This window comes from Triturus cristatus, chromosome 9, assembly GCF_964204655.1.
Source record: "Triturus cristatus chromosome 9, aTriCri1.1, whole genome shotgun sequence".
Taxonomy (NCBI): Eukaryota; Metazoa; Chordata; class Amphibia; order Caudata; family Salamandridae; genus Triturus; species Triturus cristatus.
In genome coordinates, this window is record NC_140592.1 from 952,643,911 (window position 1) to 952,667,078 (window position 23,168).

A 23,168-nucleotide genomic window follows, 5' to 3' on the forward strand; every position below is an offset into this window, starting at 1 on the left:
CCTGGTTCGCCGTCAAGAGAAAGGTGATCGTCTTCGAAAGTGCTGACGACGTCGAGACAAAGATCATCGTCGGAACATTCGACGTCGAGGCGGGTGCCTCCGTCGGAGTCGACGTCGAGGCAGGTGTCTCCGTCGTCTAAGGTCTCCAAATCTTCGGAGAAGATAGTGACGTCGAGGCGAGATTCCCCGTTGGGTTCTAGGCCTCCGTCCAGGACAAGTCCTCCGTCGACGACAAGGCTCTCGACGTAGAGGCAGGACACATCGCCGGTTATCCACTCGGCGTCGAAGTCCAGATCTCCGGTGATAGGCCTATCACCGTCGAGACGGTCCTCCGCGGTGGGATACCAGGAAACGTCACACATTCGTCTGACTTTCAAGCCAGTATCGAGACGTAAATCTCCTCATAGATTGGTATATACCACATCGGAGCACGATTCATCTCGTCCGATTTCAATTTCACCTTCAGCCTCTGAAGGCTTGAGATCAAGATACGGATCACCGGAGGTGTTGGGTCTCTCTCCAGCTCCTCCAGTGGAGCATACTTCTCAAGACGAGGACCATACTCTGACTCAGAGCCCCATCAGGGAAATACCTCAGAACACTTCGATGATTCAGTCAGTTAATGATTCCTTAACAAGATTGAGGGCTCTGGATCAACCATCACGACCAGCAAGATCCCATTCTCGAGGAAGAGAATTCCAAAGGCGCTCACGTTCGCCCAGAAGGCGATCCAGGTCCACCTCTCATAGAAGAGAGTCAATCAGATCGGGGAGAAGGCGGCGGAGGTCCCCCTCATCCTCTTTGTCAAGCCGATCGTCCAGAAGGGATTACTCACCCACACTCTCAGATACTCCACCATCTAGAGTATCGCCAGTGGACGACATCATCACCTTCCAAGATGTGTTGTGCAGAGGAGCGACAAAATTGAACATTCCCATGCCTGTTCAAGAAACCACCTCCTCTGTCATCAAGACCCTTCATGAGCGAGCGGTGTCTCGTCCACTGTTGCCTTTAGTCCCTGGGTTGCTTAAACCGGTAACGGACATCTTCCTCACGCCAGCGACTATCAAATCTGCGCCGGCGCGGATTCTTAAAAAATATCGTCCTGCCCCTGAGGATCCTCTATTTCTCTAGGCGGACCCTCCACCGGACTCTGTAATCATGGCTGCTGCCAGAAAAACTCATTCAGTGGTTTTGTCATCCACAGTGCCGCCGGATAAGGAAAGTAAATCACAAGACTCTTGGGGGAGAAGAGTATGTGGCTCGGCGGCCTCTAGTCTGAAAGTGGCCAGTGCCTCAGCGCTTCTGGGGCGCTACGACAGATCACTATGGGACTCCCTTCAGAGATTTATAGAAAAAGTACCTTCCGAAGACAGAAAGGACTTTGAAGAGATCTTGCACGAAGGCAGCCTAGTTTCAAACCAGGTGATAAGTGCAGCAGCGGATGGAGCAACGTTGGCAGCACACTCGTATGCTCATGGGATTTCCGCCAGAAGATCCTCTTGGCTAAGGCTGACGGCTCTGAAACCTGAAGCACAGGCAAGAATTCTGAATCTGCCTTTCTCGGGTAGTTCGCTTTTCGGTTCTCATGCGGATGACGAAATGGCTCGCATGAAGTCAGAACTCGAGACCATGAGAGCTGTGGGGCTAGAGAAACGGAAAGAATTCCGTCGCCGTAGGGGAACCGACAGGCGTAGCTACCAACAGAGGGTTCAAACCCCTCACTGGAAGAAAAATCAAGACCAACAAGGGCAGAAGAAGCAACAATTTCAGTCCCGCAGATCATCCAGGGGACGTGGAAATAACCGCCAGGCCGGCAGTGGAAACAAGGCGCAAGGAAAGCAATGATAGACTGCTTCCTCCAATGCCGTCCACCGCTCCGGTGGGAGGAAGTATTGCAAACCATCTTCCAGAGTGGCAATCCATCACAAAGGACAAGTGGGTTCTAAATATACTGCGACATGAATACTCGCTTCGTTTCCGGAGTACACCTCCCTCGATCCACCCTGTACAATCATCTCAACACCTCAAGATGCTAAGAGAAGAAGTGGCGACCCTTCTGCTCAAATCAGCAATAGAAAGAGTTCCCAGAGCACAGAGAGTGAGAGGAGTCTACTCCAGATATTTTCTAATTAAAAAAAGAAATACAAAAGCAGAGTTCAGACCCATCTTGTACTTACGAACACTCAACAAGCATATCAAAATAGAAAAGTTTCGCATGCTTGCGCTTCACCAAATATATCCTCATCTCCGTCGAGGCGATTGGATGTGCTCGCTGGACCTGCAAGACGCGTACTTTCATATTCCCATCGTCGGAAATTTCTAAGGTTCGTAGTGGGGACCTCTCACTATCAGTTCAAGGTTCTACCATTTGGCCTGAAATCGGCCCCTCGAGTATTTACAAAATGCATGGCAGTAGTAGCGGCTGCACTGAGGCGCGTAGGAGTCTTCGTCTATCCCTATCTAGACGATTGGCTGATAAAAGGTCCATCGCCTCAGAGTGTACACTCACAGCTGGCACGCTGCCTGAATTTGTGTCACAGATTGGGACTCAGGGTGAACTTTAAGAAATCCACCTTCACACCAACCCAAAGGATACACTACCTCGGTGCAACTATAGACTCCGCAGTAGGAAAAGTGTTTCCTTCGGAGGTGAGACGGTTATCCCTTATCCACAAAGGCAAGCAGATTATAACCAACAATCTGTCTACAGCACGACAGATATCGTCTCTGCTAGGGGCCATGGCATCTTGCATATTCCTGGTGCCCAATGCCAGATTGAGGATGCGTCCTCTCCAACAAGATCTGGAGGACAAATGGGACCAAAGGAATTCACTGTGGCCAGGCAGTCAATCAAGTGGTGGTTGAAGCCACTCAATCTACAGGTGGGAATTCCCTTTCATCAAGAACCCCCATCTCAGACGTTGATCACCGACGCATCCCTGCAGGGTTCGGGTGCGCATTTGGGATCCCTGCAGACCCAGGGGCTGTGGTCCAGCAGCGAACGGTTGTACCACATCAACATGCTAGAGCTCAGGGCAGTCCACCTAGCCCTCAAAACGTTCCTACCCGCAATCAGGGCGAGTCCCATTCTAGTACAAACGGACAATACCACCACAATGTACGACCTGAACAAACAGGGGGGTACTCGATCCAGGACGCTCTCGCTGGAGGCTCAGTCCCTGTGGCACTGGAGCCTAGCAAGGAACATTTCGATAAAGGCGGTACACCTGCCAGGAGAGCATAACGTCAAAGCGGACTTGCTCAGTCGTCATTTTCAAGATCCAGACGACTGGGTACTCAAAGACGAGGTGCTAGACTACATCTTCGAGGAGTGGGGACGTCCGCAAATAGATCTCTTCGCGGACGAAAACAACGCGAAATGCCGAGGCTTCGCCTCAAGATACCTTCGGCCAGGATCCATAGGGAATGCCCTTTTGATCGATTGGTCAATGACATTTGTGTACGCCTTTCCGCCTCTCCCACTGATCCCCAAAGTGGTGACTAAACTGCAACACTCGTCTGCCAAGATGATCCTCATAGCACCGGACTGGCCGAGGCAGTGGTGGTACACGGATCTCCTCCACATGTCGATCCGACCTCACAAGCGTCTGCCGTGCAGACCAGACTTGTTAACCAAAATGCAGGGGAAGTTTTACCATCCCAGTCTTCCCTCGCTGAGCTCAACAGCATGGCTCCTGAAGTCCTCCAGTATGGCCATTTAAACCTTCCCCAGGAGTGTATGACCATACTGAAGGAAGCTAGGAGGCCTTCTACAAGACACTCTTATTTCTGTAAGTGGAAGAGATTTTATGTATGGTGTATTCAACATCAGTATAACCCTACAAAATGTCAAGAGGAAGTGATTTTGTCTCATCTTCTTCACTTAGCCAGGGTGGGGTTGAAATTTTCCTCCATTAAAGTTCACCTAGCGGCCATTACAGCATATAGGCGCTCCCCATCGCAGCAGTCATTCTTTAAGCTGCAGGTGGTGAAGGATTTTTTGCAGGGGCTCAAAAAGGTTTACCCCCTAGTAAGGCCTCCCTCGCTTTCTTGGGAGCTGAACTTGGTTCTTTCAAAGCTTATAAGTTCACCTTTCGAGCCCATACATAAAGCTACTTTACAGCACCTTACTTGGAAAACAGCTTTTTTAATAGCTATCACTTCAGCACGTAGGGTGAGTGAAATACAGGCCCTCTGTTCTAAAGAACCCTACACGATTTTTCACCTGAATAGGGTAGTGATGAGAACTCATTCATCTTTTTTACCAAAGGTGGTGTCAGATTTTCATGTTAATCCGACTATCTCCTTACCAACCTTTTTTCCCAACCCCTCCTCGCCAGCTGAGAGGGCGTTGCACTCTTTAGATGTTAAGCGGGTTCTAAAATTCTACCTAGATAGGACTAAGGCTGTCAGGAAATCTGACCAATTGTTTGTAAACTATGGTGCTGTCCACACAGGTTTTACTGCATCTAAGCGTTCCATTGCTAGGTGGATTGTGTCAGGCATTAAATTGGCTTACCAAATGGCGCAGAAGCCACTGGTCGCTCGACTTAAAGCGCATTCCACAAGAGGGAAAGCGGCTACTGTTGCTTTTCTCAATAATGTCCCACTCTCCGAGATCTGCAAAGCAGCCACTTGGAGATCTGTCCATACATTTACGAAGCATTATTGTCTGGACTCGGACACCAGAGCAGACACTCAAGTAGGACAAGCCTCCTTGAGGAATCTGTTCAATAACTGAATTTTTCAATGGTTTTACTCCATGTATAGTGCAGTTCTCATTTGCCTGCAGGTGGAAGGTGGGCTTGCTATTCTATTCAGTGCTTATGACTATTGATGAGGATCCCCTGGAAGAGAAGGATAAGTTACTTACCTGTAATCCTAGTTCTCTTCCAGGGGTATCCTCATCAAAGTCATAAGCAACCCACCCGCCTCCCCAGGCAAATATGAGGATTGTATTATCTAACATGGAAGAAGTATATCTTTGTGTTTAGGACTACGGTCCCGCAAAGAACAACTGACCCAACTGTCACCCCTGAGGCATGATGGGATATTGGAGTCAGGGCTGCCTTAAAGGCACGGTGCCAGTTTTTACCTGTACAAGGCTTTTCAGTCTCTATGGTATTGTATTGCAATGCAGCCTGCAGGCTAACAATGTTTTGTGGATCTGTGTTTTGCACAGTGTTCTCTTTTCTTTATCATGAGTTTTTTTTTTTACCTCATTAAAAAAAAAAAAAAAAAGATATTTAGGTGTATTAATATACCTATGGTGCATTATTGGATATTTGTGTCTACATTGTCTAGCCTTCTATGGGGGCTGCATTTGCTTGGGGAAAAATAATATATGTTTATACATGTACAGAGCTGTATATATATGTTTTTCATATATAATTTTATTATTTCCGGGGTCCCCGCACATGGGCGGGAATATTCAGTGCTTGTGACTTTGATGAGGATACCCCTGGAAGAGAACTAGGATTACAGGTAAGTAACTTATACTTAAGACACAGCAGTGGCTCCAGTCCACATCACCCAAGTAGGGGGGAGTGGGGCCCTTTGTATGTCAACAGTAAAGTGTGTGTATGTCTCAATGTGTAGGGCACATTTGTAACAAATCAGTGCATGGCTGAGTGTAACAGAAATCTTTATAAGGAGAGAGCACCTTGAGTGTGGCAGTGTGCAATTTTTATGGAAGTTCTGTACTATTGTTGTGTCCCTGAAATCTTTCTACAGCTAGTGATGTAAAATTGCAAAATGTGCAGGTGAGTATGAGTGGCAGTCACCAGTGTTTGTGGGCAGTTGGCTTATGCATGTCTTACTGTTACATGTTTGAGCAGGTTGTTTCACAATATTTTGTGTGTATGTGCCGACAGACAATTTGTGGATGGCTATATGCCACTCCATTCCACTTTACTTCACTCTATTCTATGATACACTACTCCATTACTCAATGCCACGCCACTCAATACCACACTGCTCTGTGACACTGTGCCACTCCAATTGATGCTACTCAACTCTACTCCATTCCACGACTATCTACTCCGCTCTACCCCACTTTACTCTACACCACTCCACAACACACTATGCCACTCCACTCAACTCTGACACTGTACTCCACTTGACGCCACTCAACTTCACGTCCTTCCACTCTACGCCACTCTATTCCCTCCACAGCACTGTATGCTATACGATGACACTCCACTTCACCCTTCTCCACTCAACTCTAATGCACGCCACTCCAGAACACTCAATACTCCAGTTTGCGACACGCCACGCCACTGTTCCTTACCCCACTATCTTTGAGCAATGCTTCTCAGACCCGCTCAGACTTGCTCCTGGGGTATGTTTTTCTTGTTGGCCTTTTCGACTGGATTTTTGTTTGCCTGCAGTCCAGCCATTTTGTGGTGAGGTATTTGGGGTTCATGTCCTGGATCGTTTATTTTGCGGTTGTTGAAAGCCTCCCAGACTGATTTCACCCCGCTGGTCAGCACTTTGTACCGCCGGATTTACCACTGCCCTAAATCAACCTCCTCTTGAGTCACCTTTCACCCTTCTCTTCTTGTTGATCACGGTTAAGCACCTTTTTCGTCCCCTCCCTCGGACCCATTCCATCTCTAATAGCGACCCGACGCAGTGAGGAATTCCGGCTCTGGATGTGGTTGATTACGAATAAGGCCAACAGAGGGACCAATGGGTGAGGCGGCCTTGCCTCAAGGGCAAGGCTGGCATGAGGGCTGGTGGAGCCCTGTGCAACAATGTTTGTTGGTGCCCTCTCAATGACTCCCTCCGCCACTGATTCCCTCACCCTTTAACAGTGCCCCTCAAGTCCCCATAACCATACTCTCGCTCAGATGAATTTAACTTAATTTACAGCGCCGCTCATACCAGTGTAGGGTGTCAGAGCACTTTACATCACACTCCTTACATAGAGACAATTACTCATATGTGTGTAAATCTCTGTATAGGAAATGTAACATAAGACAAAGGACTACAAGGTGTAGGAGTGACATGACATCCATACTAGTACGCAGTATAGTTTAATAGTGATTGGTTTGGAGAAACACACTGAAATTGGAATGTAATACCATGATTGGGGGTTCTCTTTAATAACCAGAATTGATTTCTATTCAAATGAACCCTTTTTGAAACAATTTGGTAATCAGACTGGGGGAAACATGCAGCTCTTAGATGAAAGTTAATAGCTCACTGTTCTATTTTAGGATTTTGACTTATAAACTACAAGTACCAAAAGGATCTCACTGACAAAAGCAGTAACCCACTGACCCATTAACATTATGTGCACTTTGTGATCTGGACGGTACATGTTATTGCAGCAGGCGAATTAGCCCTCTGCGCTACCTTTCCATGTATCAAAACTTCCACTTGACAAAACTCCATCTCTCTCTAGGAGGAACATTAATCACCGGAGTTATCATGACATTTTTATTGTTGCCTAAAATTGCTAGCGGCCAGGCTTGCTCAGCGCTGTTCATGAATATTCTATCTCTGACGCACAGCATTTTAAATTTGAAGGCGCAGTTGCATGTTCATATATGTTAGACAATTTTAGCGTGCTGGTGCTGCCTCATTGGCAGTGTACCTCAATTGCAGTATTGTCAGAGGGGAGCTAGAATACGGGACTAATGCATTTTAATGCTGTGATTTGGACACTAGCATTAAAATGCGTTAGGCGAAAGCCTGATGCAGCCCTACCCTTACCCAGCCCTAAAACTGCAAAAAGTAAAATTATAATAACGTTATTATAATTTTATTTATCCTGCTCAAAGAGAGCATTTGTTAAAGTTTTCATGTTAATCGCAGCGCCCATCATGAGCTGAAATTAACATGAAAACTTCAACAAATGCACACAATCAACCCACAGCCCAGCTCTATTAAGAAAAGAAATGCAGCAACATAGCTGCCAAGGTTTCAAATTGACATGTGGGACGGTTTCAAACCTGCCTTAACAACATTCACTTGGATCTGTTCATGAAAAAATGCACCGTCTTTTCACTTTTTTAAGCAAGTTTGGAGTGATATTTGGCGCTGCACCCTCACGCGCGGTCTGGTTACTGGCACACATAGCCTTGGTTGCAGCGCACATAGACCTTACACTGCCGCACACAGAGGAAAAATATTAGAGGTAACATTGGTGGAGACAGCTTTATGCGGCTTTCTCAGGGCAATAAGAAGTTGACGTTCGCCCGGAGGGCGGAATTCCTGAGTCATATCTTTATAAGCCTTCAGGCAATGCACAACACACAGTTTAGGGGTATCCAAAAAGGCTGGTTGCGAAAAACCCGCGCAGAGATGTCCAATGCACGAACGTCCGAAACTCTCTGGCAAAAGATCAAACACAGGAGCATAGCTAACTTAGCCGAAAGCTCCTTTAAAGAAAGATACTTATTGGCCTGCCAAGACAGGAAGAGATTCAGTACCAGATTAACGCCCCATAAGACTGAGTAACGCGGTTCCGGTGGCAAAGACAGGTGAATGCCCCTTAAAAGCCTGCAGACAAAAGGATGCTCCCCGATCGGGGTCCCCTCCACCGATCAGTGCGCTGCTGAGATTGCGGAGCGCACCGCATTAATGGACCGATACGCCAGGCCGTCTGCCACCAACTCCGCCAGAAAATTTAAGACTGGAACGACGCCTGCGACCATGGGATCCAAACCCCGTCGAAGACACCAACGCATCCTTTTAAGCCAGGCTGAGCGATAGCGCTTTGAGGTACTATCCGCCCAAGCCTTTGACAAGAGGAACTCAGCCGATCGCGAAAGGCCTGGGAGCGACCAGCGTCGCCGGAAAGCCGCCATGCCATGAGGCGGAGAGACCCTTGAAGGATCAACTGATGGTGCACTCCGCTCGGATCCAGGAGGATATGAGGAAAGTGGGGGAGTAGGATTGTAGAATCCCAGGAAAGTTCCAGAAGAACTGGAAACCAAACTTGAGACCTCCAATACAGTGTCACCATCACTACGTCCGCCACCTGGCGACCAATCTGGGCTGCCGCCCGCACAATCATCGGAAACTGCGGGAATGCGTACCCCATCTCCGACGCCCAGTTCTGGAGGAAGGCATCCGTTGCTTCCACCAATGGATCCAGCCTCCAGCTGAAGAACTGCGGTACTTGATGATCCAGAAGGGAGGCAAAGTGGTCCACTGAGAAAGGACCACAAAGTTTGAGTAACCAGTTGAACACGGGCACGTCCAGCTTCCATTGACTGGAGTCCCTCTGGTGCCGGGAGTGCCAGTCTGCGACTTGGTTGGCCTGCCCCGGGAGGTACTCCGCCGTCACGGAGACATGGTGGGAAAGGCAATAATCTCAAAACTCTTTCACCAAGTTCGCGAGAGCGCGGGCCTCCCTGGTGGTTGACATAACGGACCGCTGAGACATTGTCCATCTTGAGCAGAACACACAAACTCACTCGGTCCTTGGTCCAACGGACGGCAAAAGACCCCGCCAGATGTTCCAAACAATTGATGTGTAGGGCTTGCTCGTCTAATGACCAAGCGCCGCCGGTGAAGTCCACACAATGAGCGCCCCACCCTGCCGGCATCGGATTCTATGACCAAATCTGGAAAGGAACCGAAGATTGCTCGGCCGTTCCAGGCTTCCATGTGAGTCAGCCACCAAGACATTTCCTCCTTTACTTCCGACGAGAGGGGCACCATTTGGTCGTAAGAGAGACAACGCCGAAGATGGTGAGCTTTCAGGCGCTGCAGCGCGCGGTAGTGCAGGGGCCCCGGAGAGATTGCCTGGATGGACGAAGAGAGCAGTCCCACCATCCGGGCAATCTGACAGAGAGAAGTATGGGTCTTGGAGATGGTCTGTCTCAACTCATGTCGAATTTTGGCCATCTTCCTCGACGGGAGACTTCATATAGCTCGAACTGAGTCCATGACGAACCCGAGAAAAAACAGACTCTGTTTAGGGGAAAGGACCGACTTCCCTTCATTGATAATGAAACCCAGCCCTTGCAAGAGAGATATCGTCTGCTGCAACTGTTGGGTCAACATTCTGGGGCACCTCGCCATGAGCAACACATTGTCGAAGTAGACGATCATCCGGATGCCCTGACTCCGCAGGAATTCCACCGCCGGATGAAGCACCTTCGTGAAATACCAGGGGGCCGACGCGAGCCCGAACGGAAGGGCAGTAAACTCGAAGATCTGGTCCCGCCAGCGAAACTGCAGGAACCGCCGGTGAGGCGGATGGATAGGAACAACCAGATATGCATCCTTGAGATCCAGGCGGACTAAGCAGTCGTTCGGAAGCAGAACATCCTGTAGCAGATGGATCCCCTCCATCTTGAAATGCCGGTAAACCAACCACCCGTTAAACTCTTTGAGGTTGATTACCGGACGACGCCCGCCGTCGGGTTTGTCCACCAGGAAGAGATTGCGCAGGAACCCGTTGGGATGCAGAGCTGAGCGACAAATAACTCCTTTGCGGAGCAGGTCTGAAACCTCGTTGTCGACCAGCTCTGTATCTGCAACGGAAAACACAATGGGATGCGGGGGCCTGTGCTGTCGAGGGAGATTGTAAAAAACTATGTGAAACCCCGGACGGTCTGTAAGACCCAAGCGTCCGACGTTAAAGCCGCCCAAGCCCCTTGGAAGGACGCCAGGCGACCCCCGATACGCAGCTGCACTGCAGGTGAAACACTTATAGTTGGAATTGCCGCCAGCGTTGTTTTTAAAACCTCCGCGTCCTCTGAAACGCTGTCCTCGAGTGGGGTAGAAATCTGTATACGTGGCAGTGGAGTTGTATTGCCCCCGCCCAGAGCCTTGACCCCTGTTGGAGTTATGCTGTCCGCCACGGCCGGTCGAGCGGCCCCTACCACGACCGGCCCCTTGGGAAAAACGAGACTGAAAGACATTTTGATACTGGACTGGGCCTTGTCCAATGACGTAAAAGTTGCGACGAACTTCCCAAGTTCTTTGATGAAGGGGTCTCCAAAGAGGCCCTCTTCCGCCACAGCTCCCGCCTCTGAAGAGGCCAAATCCCCCAGTTTTGGGTCTAGCTTAATCAGGAGCGAGCGATGACGCTCCGTAGAGATTGCACAATTTGCATTCCCTATGAAGACGACAGCTCGCTGAGCCCAATTGGACAAAACCTCCGGTGATATGGTGGACCCTGACACCTTAGCCTCCTCCGCCATATCTAAGATTTTGGTAAGCGGGCCGATGGCATCCCACAATTTGTCTTGGCATGAGCGCCAAGAACGATCTACACCCCTTCTAGGATCTTTAATATATTTGGCCAGAAATTTTGCCATCTTGGAATCTAACTCTGGGGTGAGTGCTATTTTATGCTCAAAGGTGGGTCTGGGACACTCTGCCCTTAGACACCCCCGAGCCTCCTTCTTGAGTGGCTTGCGGAGGCGGCCAGCCACGAACTTGGCCACCTTGTCCCCCGGTATCCATGCCGCGGACCGTGGGTGAACTATGTCATCCGGTTCCAGCATGCCTGAACTGTCCTGAGGCAACGCGGTGGACGTCCTGGCCGGTCTCCACGACCGCGAGGACCCAGCATCATCATCTGTGTCCCCCGGCGAGTCCCCATCCGGGACTGGCGAGGGGGAGGCGGGAGAGCCCACAGGCGCAACGGACAAAGACGGTGCAGGGGGGGCAGTGGAGCCTTTTGCCAAAAAAGCACTTCGCAGGCGTTCAAAGGCGTCCCTGTCCACACCCTGCGCCTCCTTGGGCCCGCCCTGTACACAACCCTTTTTAGGGGGTGAGGGTCCCGCACCTGCGGGAGCAGGAACTGGCTCTAGAGACACCCAGTGAGCTTGCGCCAATTTGGCGCATTCCTGCACGATGCGGTCCGACAAGCGCTGCTCCATAGGACTTACAACTTCGTTGACGCAGCGGTAAATGGAGCCATCGACCGCCTCAAAGAAATAATCATCGAAGGGGAGGCACTCCGGTACCTCCTCTTCTTCATAGTACCCCTCCAGGCCTCCTAGAGAAACAACCTCAGGGGCAAGCAGCATGTAAAACACTGCACTACAGGAGTCTCAAGGGTCTCTATGGGGATTAGCACACCTTTCCGGGCCTGGACGGTGCCAAGGCAATGTGGGGAGTCCTGAGGGCTGCAAGATATAACCTGTGGGACACAAGCCAGCAATTGAGGTGACACCGTCCTCAGACGCGTGTGGCCCTCACAATCGTGACCGGGCTCAACTGCCACCCAGCGCGTCTAAGGTGTCAGGAACCGCCTAATGGCGTGAAACGCGGCCGAGCCGCAATAGGGACCCCCGCCGGGGCGTGAAAATAAGCTGGCGTAGGAAATACGGACCCCCCCCAGGGGCGTTCAGGTGTGGCAGTGGGGCAAGGTTCAAAGCGACAACTCCCGCAGCGCCGCTCGTCGTCTGAGGCGAGCGCGCCGAGGGAGCAACGAGGCATGAAGGAGCCCCCTAGCGTGCCTCCAAGGCACAGTGTAACTCTGGAAGCGACCGCGTAAGAAGCGAAAAAGCTCCCGCGGTCGCCGGGAATCTGTGAAAGGAAAAAACACCAAACCAACGTCAATGCAGGCAACAACCTTTAAAATCAACCCCACGGCTCTCGTGCGCCCGCTGGCCCAGCATATAAACGGAAAAACTTTTAAACAGGAGAGGCAAGAAAAACACCACTTAACTGGCAGCGCAGCAGCGAAGAAAGAGGAGGAACAGTGAGATGGAGCATCTTCCTGGCCTTTCATGGACACTATAGAAGGACTCCTCGCATTCTGCGCCCTATGGACTCATGGCTCCTGTAGTTCTATGTTCAGACTGTCTGCAGTTTTCTCACTGATGTTGCAAGTTTACTTTTCCGGGTTCAAAGGAAAACGGTTGTTTGCTTTTCTGGCTGCTGTGAGTTTGTATAGGAGAATAAGGTGAAGAAAGAAAAGCATAATCTGAGCCTCCGGTCCTGCCATAGAATCCTAGAACTCATTCAACATACAAAAACGAACTGGGGGTCAATAAAGAAGCACAATGGGAAATATACACACTAATTGAAGGATATCAATTCTATCACCCTAGGCATTTAGAGCAGAGCAAGGATTACCATCAAAACGCTTTAGGTGGTAGAGCTAAAGTGTCAAGCTCAGATGATCAATGTTATCATTTGGTCATCCGCCAAACCCAGAAGAACAATCCTTTGATCATAAGGAATTGCTTCTATGGCAAGCTCTTGTGCTCTCAAAAAATGCCTTACCAACCCGAGGCAGACAATAGATACAGAAAAGTGTATTTAGTGATGAAAAAATCTAATGTGATGCAGTGCATCACATTAGTGTGTATATTTCCCATTGTGCTTCTTTATTGACCCCCAGTTCGTTTTTGTATGTTGAATGAGTTTGCAGTAGGGGATTAGGACTCGGGCTGGTCATTAAATATAGTTTCCCTTAGAGCCTGTTTGTTCACCGGTTTATAGAATCCTAGAACGACAAGGACCACAAGAGCAAACAAGGCTGCCCAAGATGTCCCAAAATCGTCAGCGCTATCGGTAGGAAAAAAACTGACATGATATCAAAGCTGGAAGTTTTGGTACAGGGCTTACTTAACCCTCTAAATTGTAGGCTGGGAAGAATAGAGGAAAAAATAGATCTTCTCATTAATGGGTATACCATTGCAACGTGTCCCACTCACCCGTTAACAGCAGATTGTGCCCCAGGGTTTTTGGGGGATCTAGCGAGGGCCTCAGAGGGGAGAGATAGAAACTTAAGAAAGGCAATCCAGACCCACACCCCAGTCATTATGATACCATCTACAACTCCTCAGCACATTCCTCCTCCCCCACTTCCCACACTGCGTATAGACACAACACTACACACATAGAAAACATAAGCCTTCCCCAGGTTACTAATCCCATCGTCCCAACATTGGGAGGTAGAGAAGGGTGGGGTCGGGAAGCACCCCCAGCCATTGAAGCTCTGTCGGAAGGCCACAGCCAGCAACAAACATTAGATTTACTCCCCGCAGCACTCCCTTATGTCCTAGTTCTGGCCAATGTACCCCTGTTACATAGGGGCCAAAGGGAAAATACGGACCAGATAATGAATAAAGCCGTAGATTAATACCCATCTCAAAGGTCAAGCCCCTTGGGGCTTCAGTCCGGTTAAGCACATTATAATGACCAGTGGCTGGGCTCATCTCCCAAGAATATCAATAGAGACTGCGTCATTGTTAATTATAACAACCAGTATGCTGTAAGAAGCATACCGAGAATCCTTACAGGCTATCCCCCACTCTCCACGCAGATCTCCCTTTTTCCATTAGGGAAATTTTATAGTGCCATACTGCGCCCACCCCCTTGAAGCTCGAGATTGCTGAACAACCCCCTATGCCCCCCCTTCCCATTAAGGGATCCTCCTAGTCCCTATAGATTAGCGCCGAGACTCGAGCTAGCTAACAGATTCGCCCCCTTGTATGATCTGGAGGCCTGCAACTGACTATCTATGGGGGGGAAACATAGGTATTTCTATCGTCATTAGCGAGCCCTCACACACCTCTGTCACACAGAATTCTGGAGACCAGAAACTCCAAGGTAGAGGGACATAGACGGTAACCTACTCTACAGAAATGATTCACTTAGTGACCCTGGACCGTCGCCCCTAACAATCCAGACGGTTCAACATAAGAGGTGTATATACCTAGCCACGTTGAACGTGGCAGGCTTTGCATCAAGGCTGGGTAAAGCGGAATGGATAGCCCAATGGCAGGATTGAGACATTATATGTCTTCAGGAGACATGGGCTTTGGACCCAATATTTATAAACGGCTATCGTTCTTTTCGAACCAATGCAGTTCCCTCCTTAGCAGGAAGACCCAAAGGGGGTCTAATAACCTTAATCTCAAACACGCTACCTATTAAGATTTTAAAAACCGAAACTCCCTCCCCTTATTTTCATTTTTTGGCCTTTGAAGGAGGATGCCACCAGTGTTGACTATTAATAAATTATTACAACAACTTTGTCGGCAATATGGCAACTGTTATAGACACATTAGACAAAGAACTAGAGAAATGTATAAGGCCCCTGCTGTGTAAAGAACTGTACATCATATGGTTAGGTGATCTTAACTCTCAACCATGCCCCAATTCATTGGGTATGGTTTGTGGTATGGTTGACATAGAGGGGGACCCACTAGTCCATTTCACACACCACGAATATGGGAACACCTTAAATAGACTTCTAGCTTCAAGGAATTTGGAAGTCTACAACAAAATAGATTCAGGAGGGCTAGAAAAAACTTGTTCTGGGGCACCGCTTACTCTACATTAGACTTTATAGTTGCAACCACTAACTTTCGGGAATATCTTCATCACACGGATACTATTTTGTCAAATTTTAGCAACCATACAGCTTTATTTCTTGAGCTTTATGGCCTTGAAATCCTCCCCAGACAAGCGGAGAGGGTCCCAAAACCAATTTTGGCCAGGTATAAATGGATATTAGCTGAAATGGGATGATATAAATAAGTCTAAAACCATTCAGGAAGTAATAACTAATAAGCTGAACTTAGTCATAAGTTGCCTGGATGTGGCTACTCCACCAGATATTTTAATTAAAATTTTTATAGCAATTCTTCAGGAGATAAAACTAGCCCTCTTTCGGCGTACATCTAACAGAGAGAGACCGGAAACACGATGGTTCGATACGAACTGCACCCAGGCCCTAAATAACCTTCATGAGGTTCTGAAAGTTACACCTAGAAATAAACCTCAGATTAAGGTGCTACGATTGGTCTATAAGAGAGCCCGTAAAACACGGGAATTTGAGTTAAAAGATGAGGCATGGGAAAACCTGACTAAAGCCACATCCCTTAATAGCAGTAGGGACTTCTGGAAAATAGTAAATGCCCCTTTCTTTAAGAAAGAGCAGGAAAAGTCACTAGACAACCACATGGATGAAGACGCATGGGTGTCGCATTTTAAGGTGATTTTTGGGGGTGTGGTTATTCTAAGGACAAATTTAATATCCTCGTAGAGACCCCCGTTAACCCTATAACTTTTAACCTGGAGGAAATAATCCTCGCTCTCGCTAAATGCAGTCACGCCAAAGCACCATGTCCAGATGGGGCCCTGATTGACTTCTTTTTAGAACACCAAGAACTATGGGCCCCACTGCTAACCAACATAATCAAGGAAATCTCTAAGACCAGCCCACCCCCATAATAGAGAACAAGCGTTATAGTGCCAATATATATAAAAAAAGAGGACAAATCAAAACCCCTGAATTATTCTCCTATTTCCCTTCTGAATTCCACTGCCAAACTCCTAGGGTGTATCTTACTTAAAAGACTAAAAGACTGAGCAACAGAAAATAATGTCCTCATGCCTTCTCAATATGGATTCCTAAAGGGTAGAGGCCCTATCGACCAATGTCTAAACCTAAGCTTGATTATCTCCAAATATACTAGAGCAAAGAAAGGGAATATATATATGGCCTTCATGGACCTTTCGGCAGCTTTCGACTGCGTAGTCCACTCCAAACTCTGGTCAATTATGGTTGCGAAGGGCATAGACTCCAGGTTGATTATTCTTATAAGACAAATGTACTCACATGCGACAGCATCAGTCCGCTATGTAAGGGATGGTGAATGTACTAGACCCTTTAGGATTATGACAGGAGTTAGGCAAGGGTGTGTCCTCGCCCCATTCTTATTCCCACTTTACACAAACGGAGTGGGGGGAGCCTCAAAAATGTGTACGACTGATGTCCCACAGCTCCCCTCAGGTCCATTACCAATCCTGGCCTACGCGGACGATGCCGTTCTGGTAGCCAGAATAGGTGTAGCTCTGCAATGCCTAATTGACACCTACGTGGCTTTTATGTCATCTATGAACCTCAAGGCCAATGAGTCCAAAACTTTCATCTTAGTTGCTGGACTACCCCTCCCAAAAAACACCCCGTCGTTCCATATTGGAACCCGTAAATTGGCCGTTGTAGAGACTCTCATATTTAGGGGTCGTCTTCGATATTAGACAAACCTGGTCAAATATGGAGGATAGCAGGGCTCAAACAATGAATCGCACCATAGCAGCAGTTGCTGGTTTTACCAAAAAACTAGGCTCAAGACCCCTAACAACAATAAAAAAGATCTACAACGCAAAAGTGATCTCTGCAGCGACCTATGGGGCAGGGGTTTGGGGCACAGCACCAACTGGCTCCTTAAAAAGCTGGAAAATGGGTTCCTCAAGAGGATTGCCGTCACTCGCCTAGAGCTGGATATGCTCTATGTGTCTGACTTGGTGAGATTAGGTCCGATCATTCTCTGGCATCCCATATGGAATCGGGACACAGGGGATCTTAACCAATCTATCATATTAAATTGTCTTGCACTGGATAAAGCCCAATAGATCCCCTGGCTGGAGTACGTTAAAATAAGTCTTCATTCACTAGGAGTCTGAGCTTTACATAAATCCCTCCTCCTGCTCCAGGTTCCCTAAGAAGAGGCTAAAGGCACTAGCATATGAAAGGGACGAGTCTGAGAAGACAAAAATAACTGTTAAGACTTATCACTCGATCCCACAAGTAATACATGGGGAATACTTCTATTTGTACTAGGTAAGGAACCTGCAGCATAGGTTCATTCTTGTAAGGTTCCATCTAAATCTAATTCCCCTGATGCTGGGTTTCCCTTTAAAACAGTATGCTTATAGCGATTTGACAACTTGCCAATGCGACAATCTATCAGTTCAGTCTGACCTTCACCTCTTCTTTTTTTGCCATTTCTATAAGGACCAGAGAGCTAGATATATCAAACCCCTTTTAACGTACCATGTTTTTAACCGCTTCGGTGCTCATGTCGAGCTGGGCTTGTAATAACCGTCGCAGCCCGCCCACGCGCGAATGGTTCCCCGCCTTTGCGGGAGAATCAATCAGTGGGCGGGGTCGTGACGAGCTCAGCTGTGCCTCATGACGAGCTGGTCTAAGGGTTTAAGCAGTGCTGTGTTGCAAGGTTTTATCTGAAGAAGCTCCATGATCCCTTTGTATGTTTCTGTGTAGGCTCATTTTATGGGTTTGTAAGAGCAGGAGACATTTATTAGAACTGGAGACCTATGCTAATTTTTAGCCTGAACTTATTTGCCTCTTCGAACATAGGATGATGGGCTCTCTTTTTATAAATTTACTTAAGAGGTAACTGGGAATGCGCAGTGTATCATGCACCCTTTTTACGGTATTTATTGTATAAATAATAAGTCATTGCATTGCGAAATTTGCGCAGATTAATATATTTCACTCCCCTGGAGTTTGAATTTGTACATTGCATTGAGAAGAATGTCACTGTTTTATATCTTTTTTAAATGTATACTTTGATGATCTATTTTAAATTTGATCGAATAAAGTTATGGCTTAAGAGTTCCAATACAAACTGTCCCGAAAAAGATCTAGTAAGCAATCCATAATAATAGCATACCAAGAAACATTTACCCAAGGCCTTTTCATAGCATTCAAAGATGCGTACTGGCGTTGCGCCTAAAGTGAATTCACACAAACATGCGGTCGGATATCGCTCAACCGCTTATGCACGAGCAGGGATCCAATGCACATGGGCTACCAGAAAGCGTTTTCTCCTCATGCCATCAGCATCCACCACAGAGAAGAGAATCAATGACCCAAATTCCCCCAAACATATGAAGAGGAAAGACAAGCAGCCACAGTAGAGGAGAAGTCTCCAAGGATTACTCCTTTAGTTTGATGTCCCACAATGGATGCTTGATCACACTCCGACCCTACAAGGGAGGTAACGTAGCCTCACTCCAAAGAGTCTAAGCCCAGCAGAGGCCTCCTGCATTCTTCATCCCAGCAATAGAGAGCAAAATAAGAGGAGCCTAGAGTGCCAGCCCCCTTTATGGCACCCAGGATGGGTGGGTGGGGCTAGCATTCTAAGATCCTGTGCTTTCTTTCTGTCGTGAGGGGATGACACCTCATAAGTAACAACTGGAAAAGGGACATAAGGATGATAACACATTTCTTGACGCTGTGACATCACTTTGCTCTGAATGGAGACGTGAAATGTATGTATGGCCTTACTGTTCTGGCATGACGACACAATGAATTGCGCAAATCAGAAACTGAATATGAAATCCCTCTGATCTTCTCTTATCGTAGTTTTCACTTCATTTTCATATAATCAGATGACAATATTACAAATGCTCTTGCTCGGAGCACAGGTTTGACATGGAGGTGAAACTGACCAATAGTAAGCTGTTTAGAGCCTATAAAACAATGGTCGAATAGTTTATAATGGTCACCGGAGCTGCAGGACACCTTACTGTTGTCGAAATGCTTAATTGTTGGTGAATTGTTGCTAATCTCTCGAAGAATCGTGTATAAGGTCTGCCTGATTGCCTTCTGCACATAGAGTAATCCGTTTGTAGCATGTTTGTGTCACAACTTGATGGAATAATTTGAAAGATTAAGAAACGTTGATCACTGTTATGCTGCCCGATAGAAAACTGTGCTATTGCTACATGCCCATGTTGCAGAATTTTCCGTCTTCAGTTTGTGCCCCAAGTCGAAAAATGCGCAATCGAGTGCTTTTAATAAACTATTGCATGGGCACTATTAACTGTCCAACAGTGGTAAATTGCTTACTGTAAATAATCCATTGTGCGCCCTCTGCAGACACATTATGCCATGTTATGCTGAATGTTCAAAGATTTTGGCTAGGTGCAACTACCAAAATTTTTTTTTTAATTTGTTGTTTTCTTTCCTTTTCTAATTTGCAGTTTATTTGTGTGGAAATGCGTGCATATGCCTCACTGACGGGGAGCTGAGCTAGCCAAAGGCAGTGTGCATGTGAAGGCAGGCATGTCGGGTCCAGCATTGCAAAGAGACGAACCCAGTGGTTCCCAAGCATGGCTCGAGAATTGGTGCTGCTTCAGGATAGAGGGAACAAGGGACCTGCTGGGTGGGCCGAGGCTGCCCGCCGTTGCATCTACAGACTCCAGTGCTAGATGAGCGTGCTGACATTGGGATGCAAGAGACCGCGGGCCTCAAAGCTGAGAAAAGACCTGGTGTGGCGCACACACAGCTGTGCATTGACGCCTACTGCAGAACTAACTTTCCGTTGAGCCTGTGCAGGATGCCGTCTCCGTGTGAACCAATACTGCAGCGGACTCCGACTTGCTACTAGTAACTGCAGCAGAGGACGCCCTTGACGCTGATTAGCGCGAGGCAGTGCGTTACCAAAGCCATGGCAGGGTGGCTGCGATCCTGCCTCACACGTGCAGCACTCCCAGCCTCGAGAGACTTGCACTGCAAATCGTGTCCAATGGATGCAGAGAAGACATTGCATGAACTCGTTCCCCAGTCCTTAATTCTCTGTGACTCACATGAGAACTTACTTCACACTAGTGCAGTGAGCAGAAACCAGCGCCGGGTTCACTGTGCGCGTGCCTTGCCCACAGCCTAAAGTCCAACTCCTTGTTCTCAGTGTGTGATGTACTATGAAATTGCCATAATGTGTTTTTTCTTTATATTCTTCAAATGAGCCAACAGTGGGTCAATCACTGCATTCCAATAACTGTGATTCTGAAGAGTGTTTTAGTGTCATTGAACAGGTAGGGTAGCGAAGCAAGCGAGATAGGTGGTATGCTAACCAAAAAACAAATTGTGTGTTACTACTAAAGAGCAGTTCCTCCATACCTGTATTAGGAATTGTAGTAGGGGTCGGTGGAAACTGACCTAAAACTCAGCTTTGACCAATTGTGATGGCTTTTCAAGGTAACAGCTCTTCTCATCTGTCTGTAACACTGTCAGCAAATTCAGTATGCAGTTACTTTCCGAAATTCGTTATCCTAGCAAATAATTAGAAAATGCAAAGGACACACTTATTTCAAGTTATTGTTTGCCATTTTTCCTCAGAAAACCACATGCAAGAGTATGCTGAGGTAATGGGGGTTTAATCACTGCACACTTAAAAGAATATTTGCAAACAGCACACATTAAATTGCCTAGGAAAGACGAATAAGATTTGCTGGGTCTTACACGATAACAAGAAGTTCCTACGAGCAGGTATTTTTAATTACTGTATGGAGGGGTTGCATTAGATTTCCAGCAGAATAACGTTATGCAGTAGAGCTCCTCTAAAAAAAATGATATATACCCATGCAAGATTTTCAGGATGTCCATGCAAAGGGAAGGTACATGTAGTTAATTAAAATGTAACCGATTTAAACAGTCAGTGGTTATCCTTAAAACCTAGCATTGATTCATTCCTGTTGGATCTTTGTTGGACAAAGCCTGTTCGAAAAGACCTGGCACCCATTGGAGCAGTCATTCTACGGACTAGGCCGGTTGTGGTATGAGGTAGCCAAGCAAATGAAAGAAGGCCATCACGAAGGAGTAGCTAGGGCTAACAATTGCTACGTGCACACACTGCGATTGCACTCTTTGGAATACTGATCATTTAAAAGTATGCCTTCAGATTTAGCCTAAGAATATGGATTCTTATGACGAACCGCGAATCGCAGAGCTGCGTAACAGCAATGTATTTTGCTGCAGTCACATTCTGACATCCCTTTATCAAGCCTCATTCTTTATTAGGCGAACTAAGGTAGAGAACAGGCATAACTCTGTTTCTTCAAACTAAATACTATGATGAGCCACTGGGGCCCATCCCATATTCCAGGGGTGAGGTGGAGTGTGTGAGGCAAAAGGCACAAAAGGATTAGGGTGGAGATAGCATGATCTATTTTGCAGTATACTTTAACACATGATTTCTCACATTGAGTGCTGCTACAGCTAATTCAAAGTTTCAAAATAGAAATAATAATAATTATTGACAAACGCAATTCGGCACCCAAGCAAGTTGAACAAATGGGAGTTTGGGGGGGGGGGTAGGCATTTTAAAGACAATTTCTGGATAGCTACTCTCAATCAAAGACAAAGTTGTCGTTTAACACATTCTGCCACAAAATCCTTACATGTATACACATTCAAAACACTGTCTGCAGCATCGCAGCCAAAGTAAATCTCAATGAAGGGATTTCATAAAATCTAATGTTTGCTTGTTTCAGTGGTTGTTTGTATGTGTCTGTTATTGATTACTTTTTATTTGTGTGGTTTAGATTCATAATACCCTCCTCCTCACTTCTTGAAGTCCACAAGAAGCTGAAGACTTTTTCAAGTAGTCCCACTAGGCCTAGGTGTGGCTAGACTTACACAGCTCAGCGCCAGGATACCCTCCCGGGTGATAGGACTCTACAAATCTGCATAAGATAACTTAAATTTTCAATCTGGACTGTGGCCTGCCAAACGCCACACCATATCACTTCATGTTATGCCATCAGCTATCCAAAGGTAACGCCGCACACAAAGTTGCTGTGGTTGAACCAAAAAGTTCTTATTAAAGCATACATATTGAGTATTTCAGTGGTATTGTACTACGGTGCAAATTGTAATAAAGGTTTGTGACAGGCCTGTAGGTGTTAGCACTAATTGTACATTTATAGCATAAGGGACTAATGCGATAATCACACATTTTATTGCACTGCCCATCAATTACTAAGGGAAAGCGTTGGTGGCAATGCCTGATCTAATTCTAAAACAAGCGTAAATATATTTGGTGCCTAATTTAGCTGTAGTTGTCAGTCTAAATAGGCCTATTTGTGTGCTTGCCGTCATCCTTAACACACTTGCCAGTTGGAACTATTAACACACAAGAAAACGCATAAGTATCTGGTTTGAGTACAGAACTGTCCTATTTCTTCTTGTGGGCGATCAGCGTGAGGGGCAGGTTATGATTATTTGGGGCAAGGGAGGAGAGTAGTGCAAGTCAAATGGTTACCAAAGGATGGGGCCAAGGAAGCAGTTCTGGGACGCCACGTAGTGGTGGCACTCAGTGATGGCCAGCATGGATCGGTGGTGGTGGGACAGGGAGGCAGGCCAAGAGGGGGAAGGGGGAAGACAGGGGGGAGGGTGTAGATAAAAAAAAATCGACGTATCTCCTCGCCGTGTCCTCCCTCAGTGTTGTGATTGGTCAAAGCACCAAACCATGGCACTCAGACAGGGATAGGGAGCCTGGGCATGTTCTCCACCCAGGCTGTAATGCAGCCTGGGTGGAGAACATGCAAAGTGCGCATGAATGTTTAGCCGGCCAAACATTCATGCGCACTTTAGGGAGTGCAAACCACTCCTCTCCTTCCCTCCCCTGCTGAGTCAGCAG

At 47.3% G+C, this 23,168-nt stretch overlaps 1 protein-coding gene across 1 annotated transcript in view; it reads left to right on the plus strand.

The window, feature by feature from the left end:
* EML5 (EMAP like 5) overlaps positions 1-22,948 on the plus strand; it is a 1,456,757-nt gene extending 1,433,809 nt beyond the window's left edge. The window contains exon 42 of the mRNA XM_085626574.1: positions 19,729-22,948. Coding sequence (XP_085482700.1) covers positions 19,729-19,765 — 37 coding nt within the window. The 3' untranslated portion in view covers positions 19,766-22,948. The remainder of the gene's footprint in view (positions 1-19,728) is intronic.
* Positions 22,949-23,168: the final 220 nt, after the last annotated feature.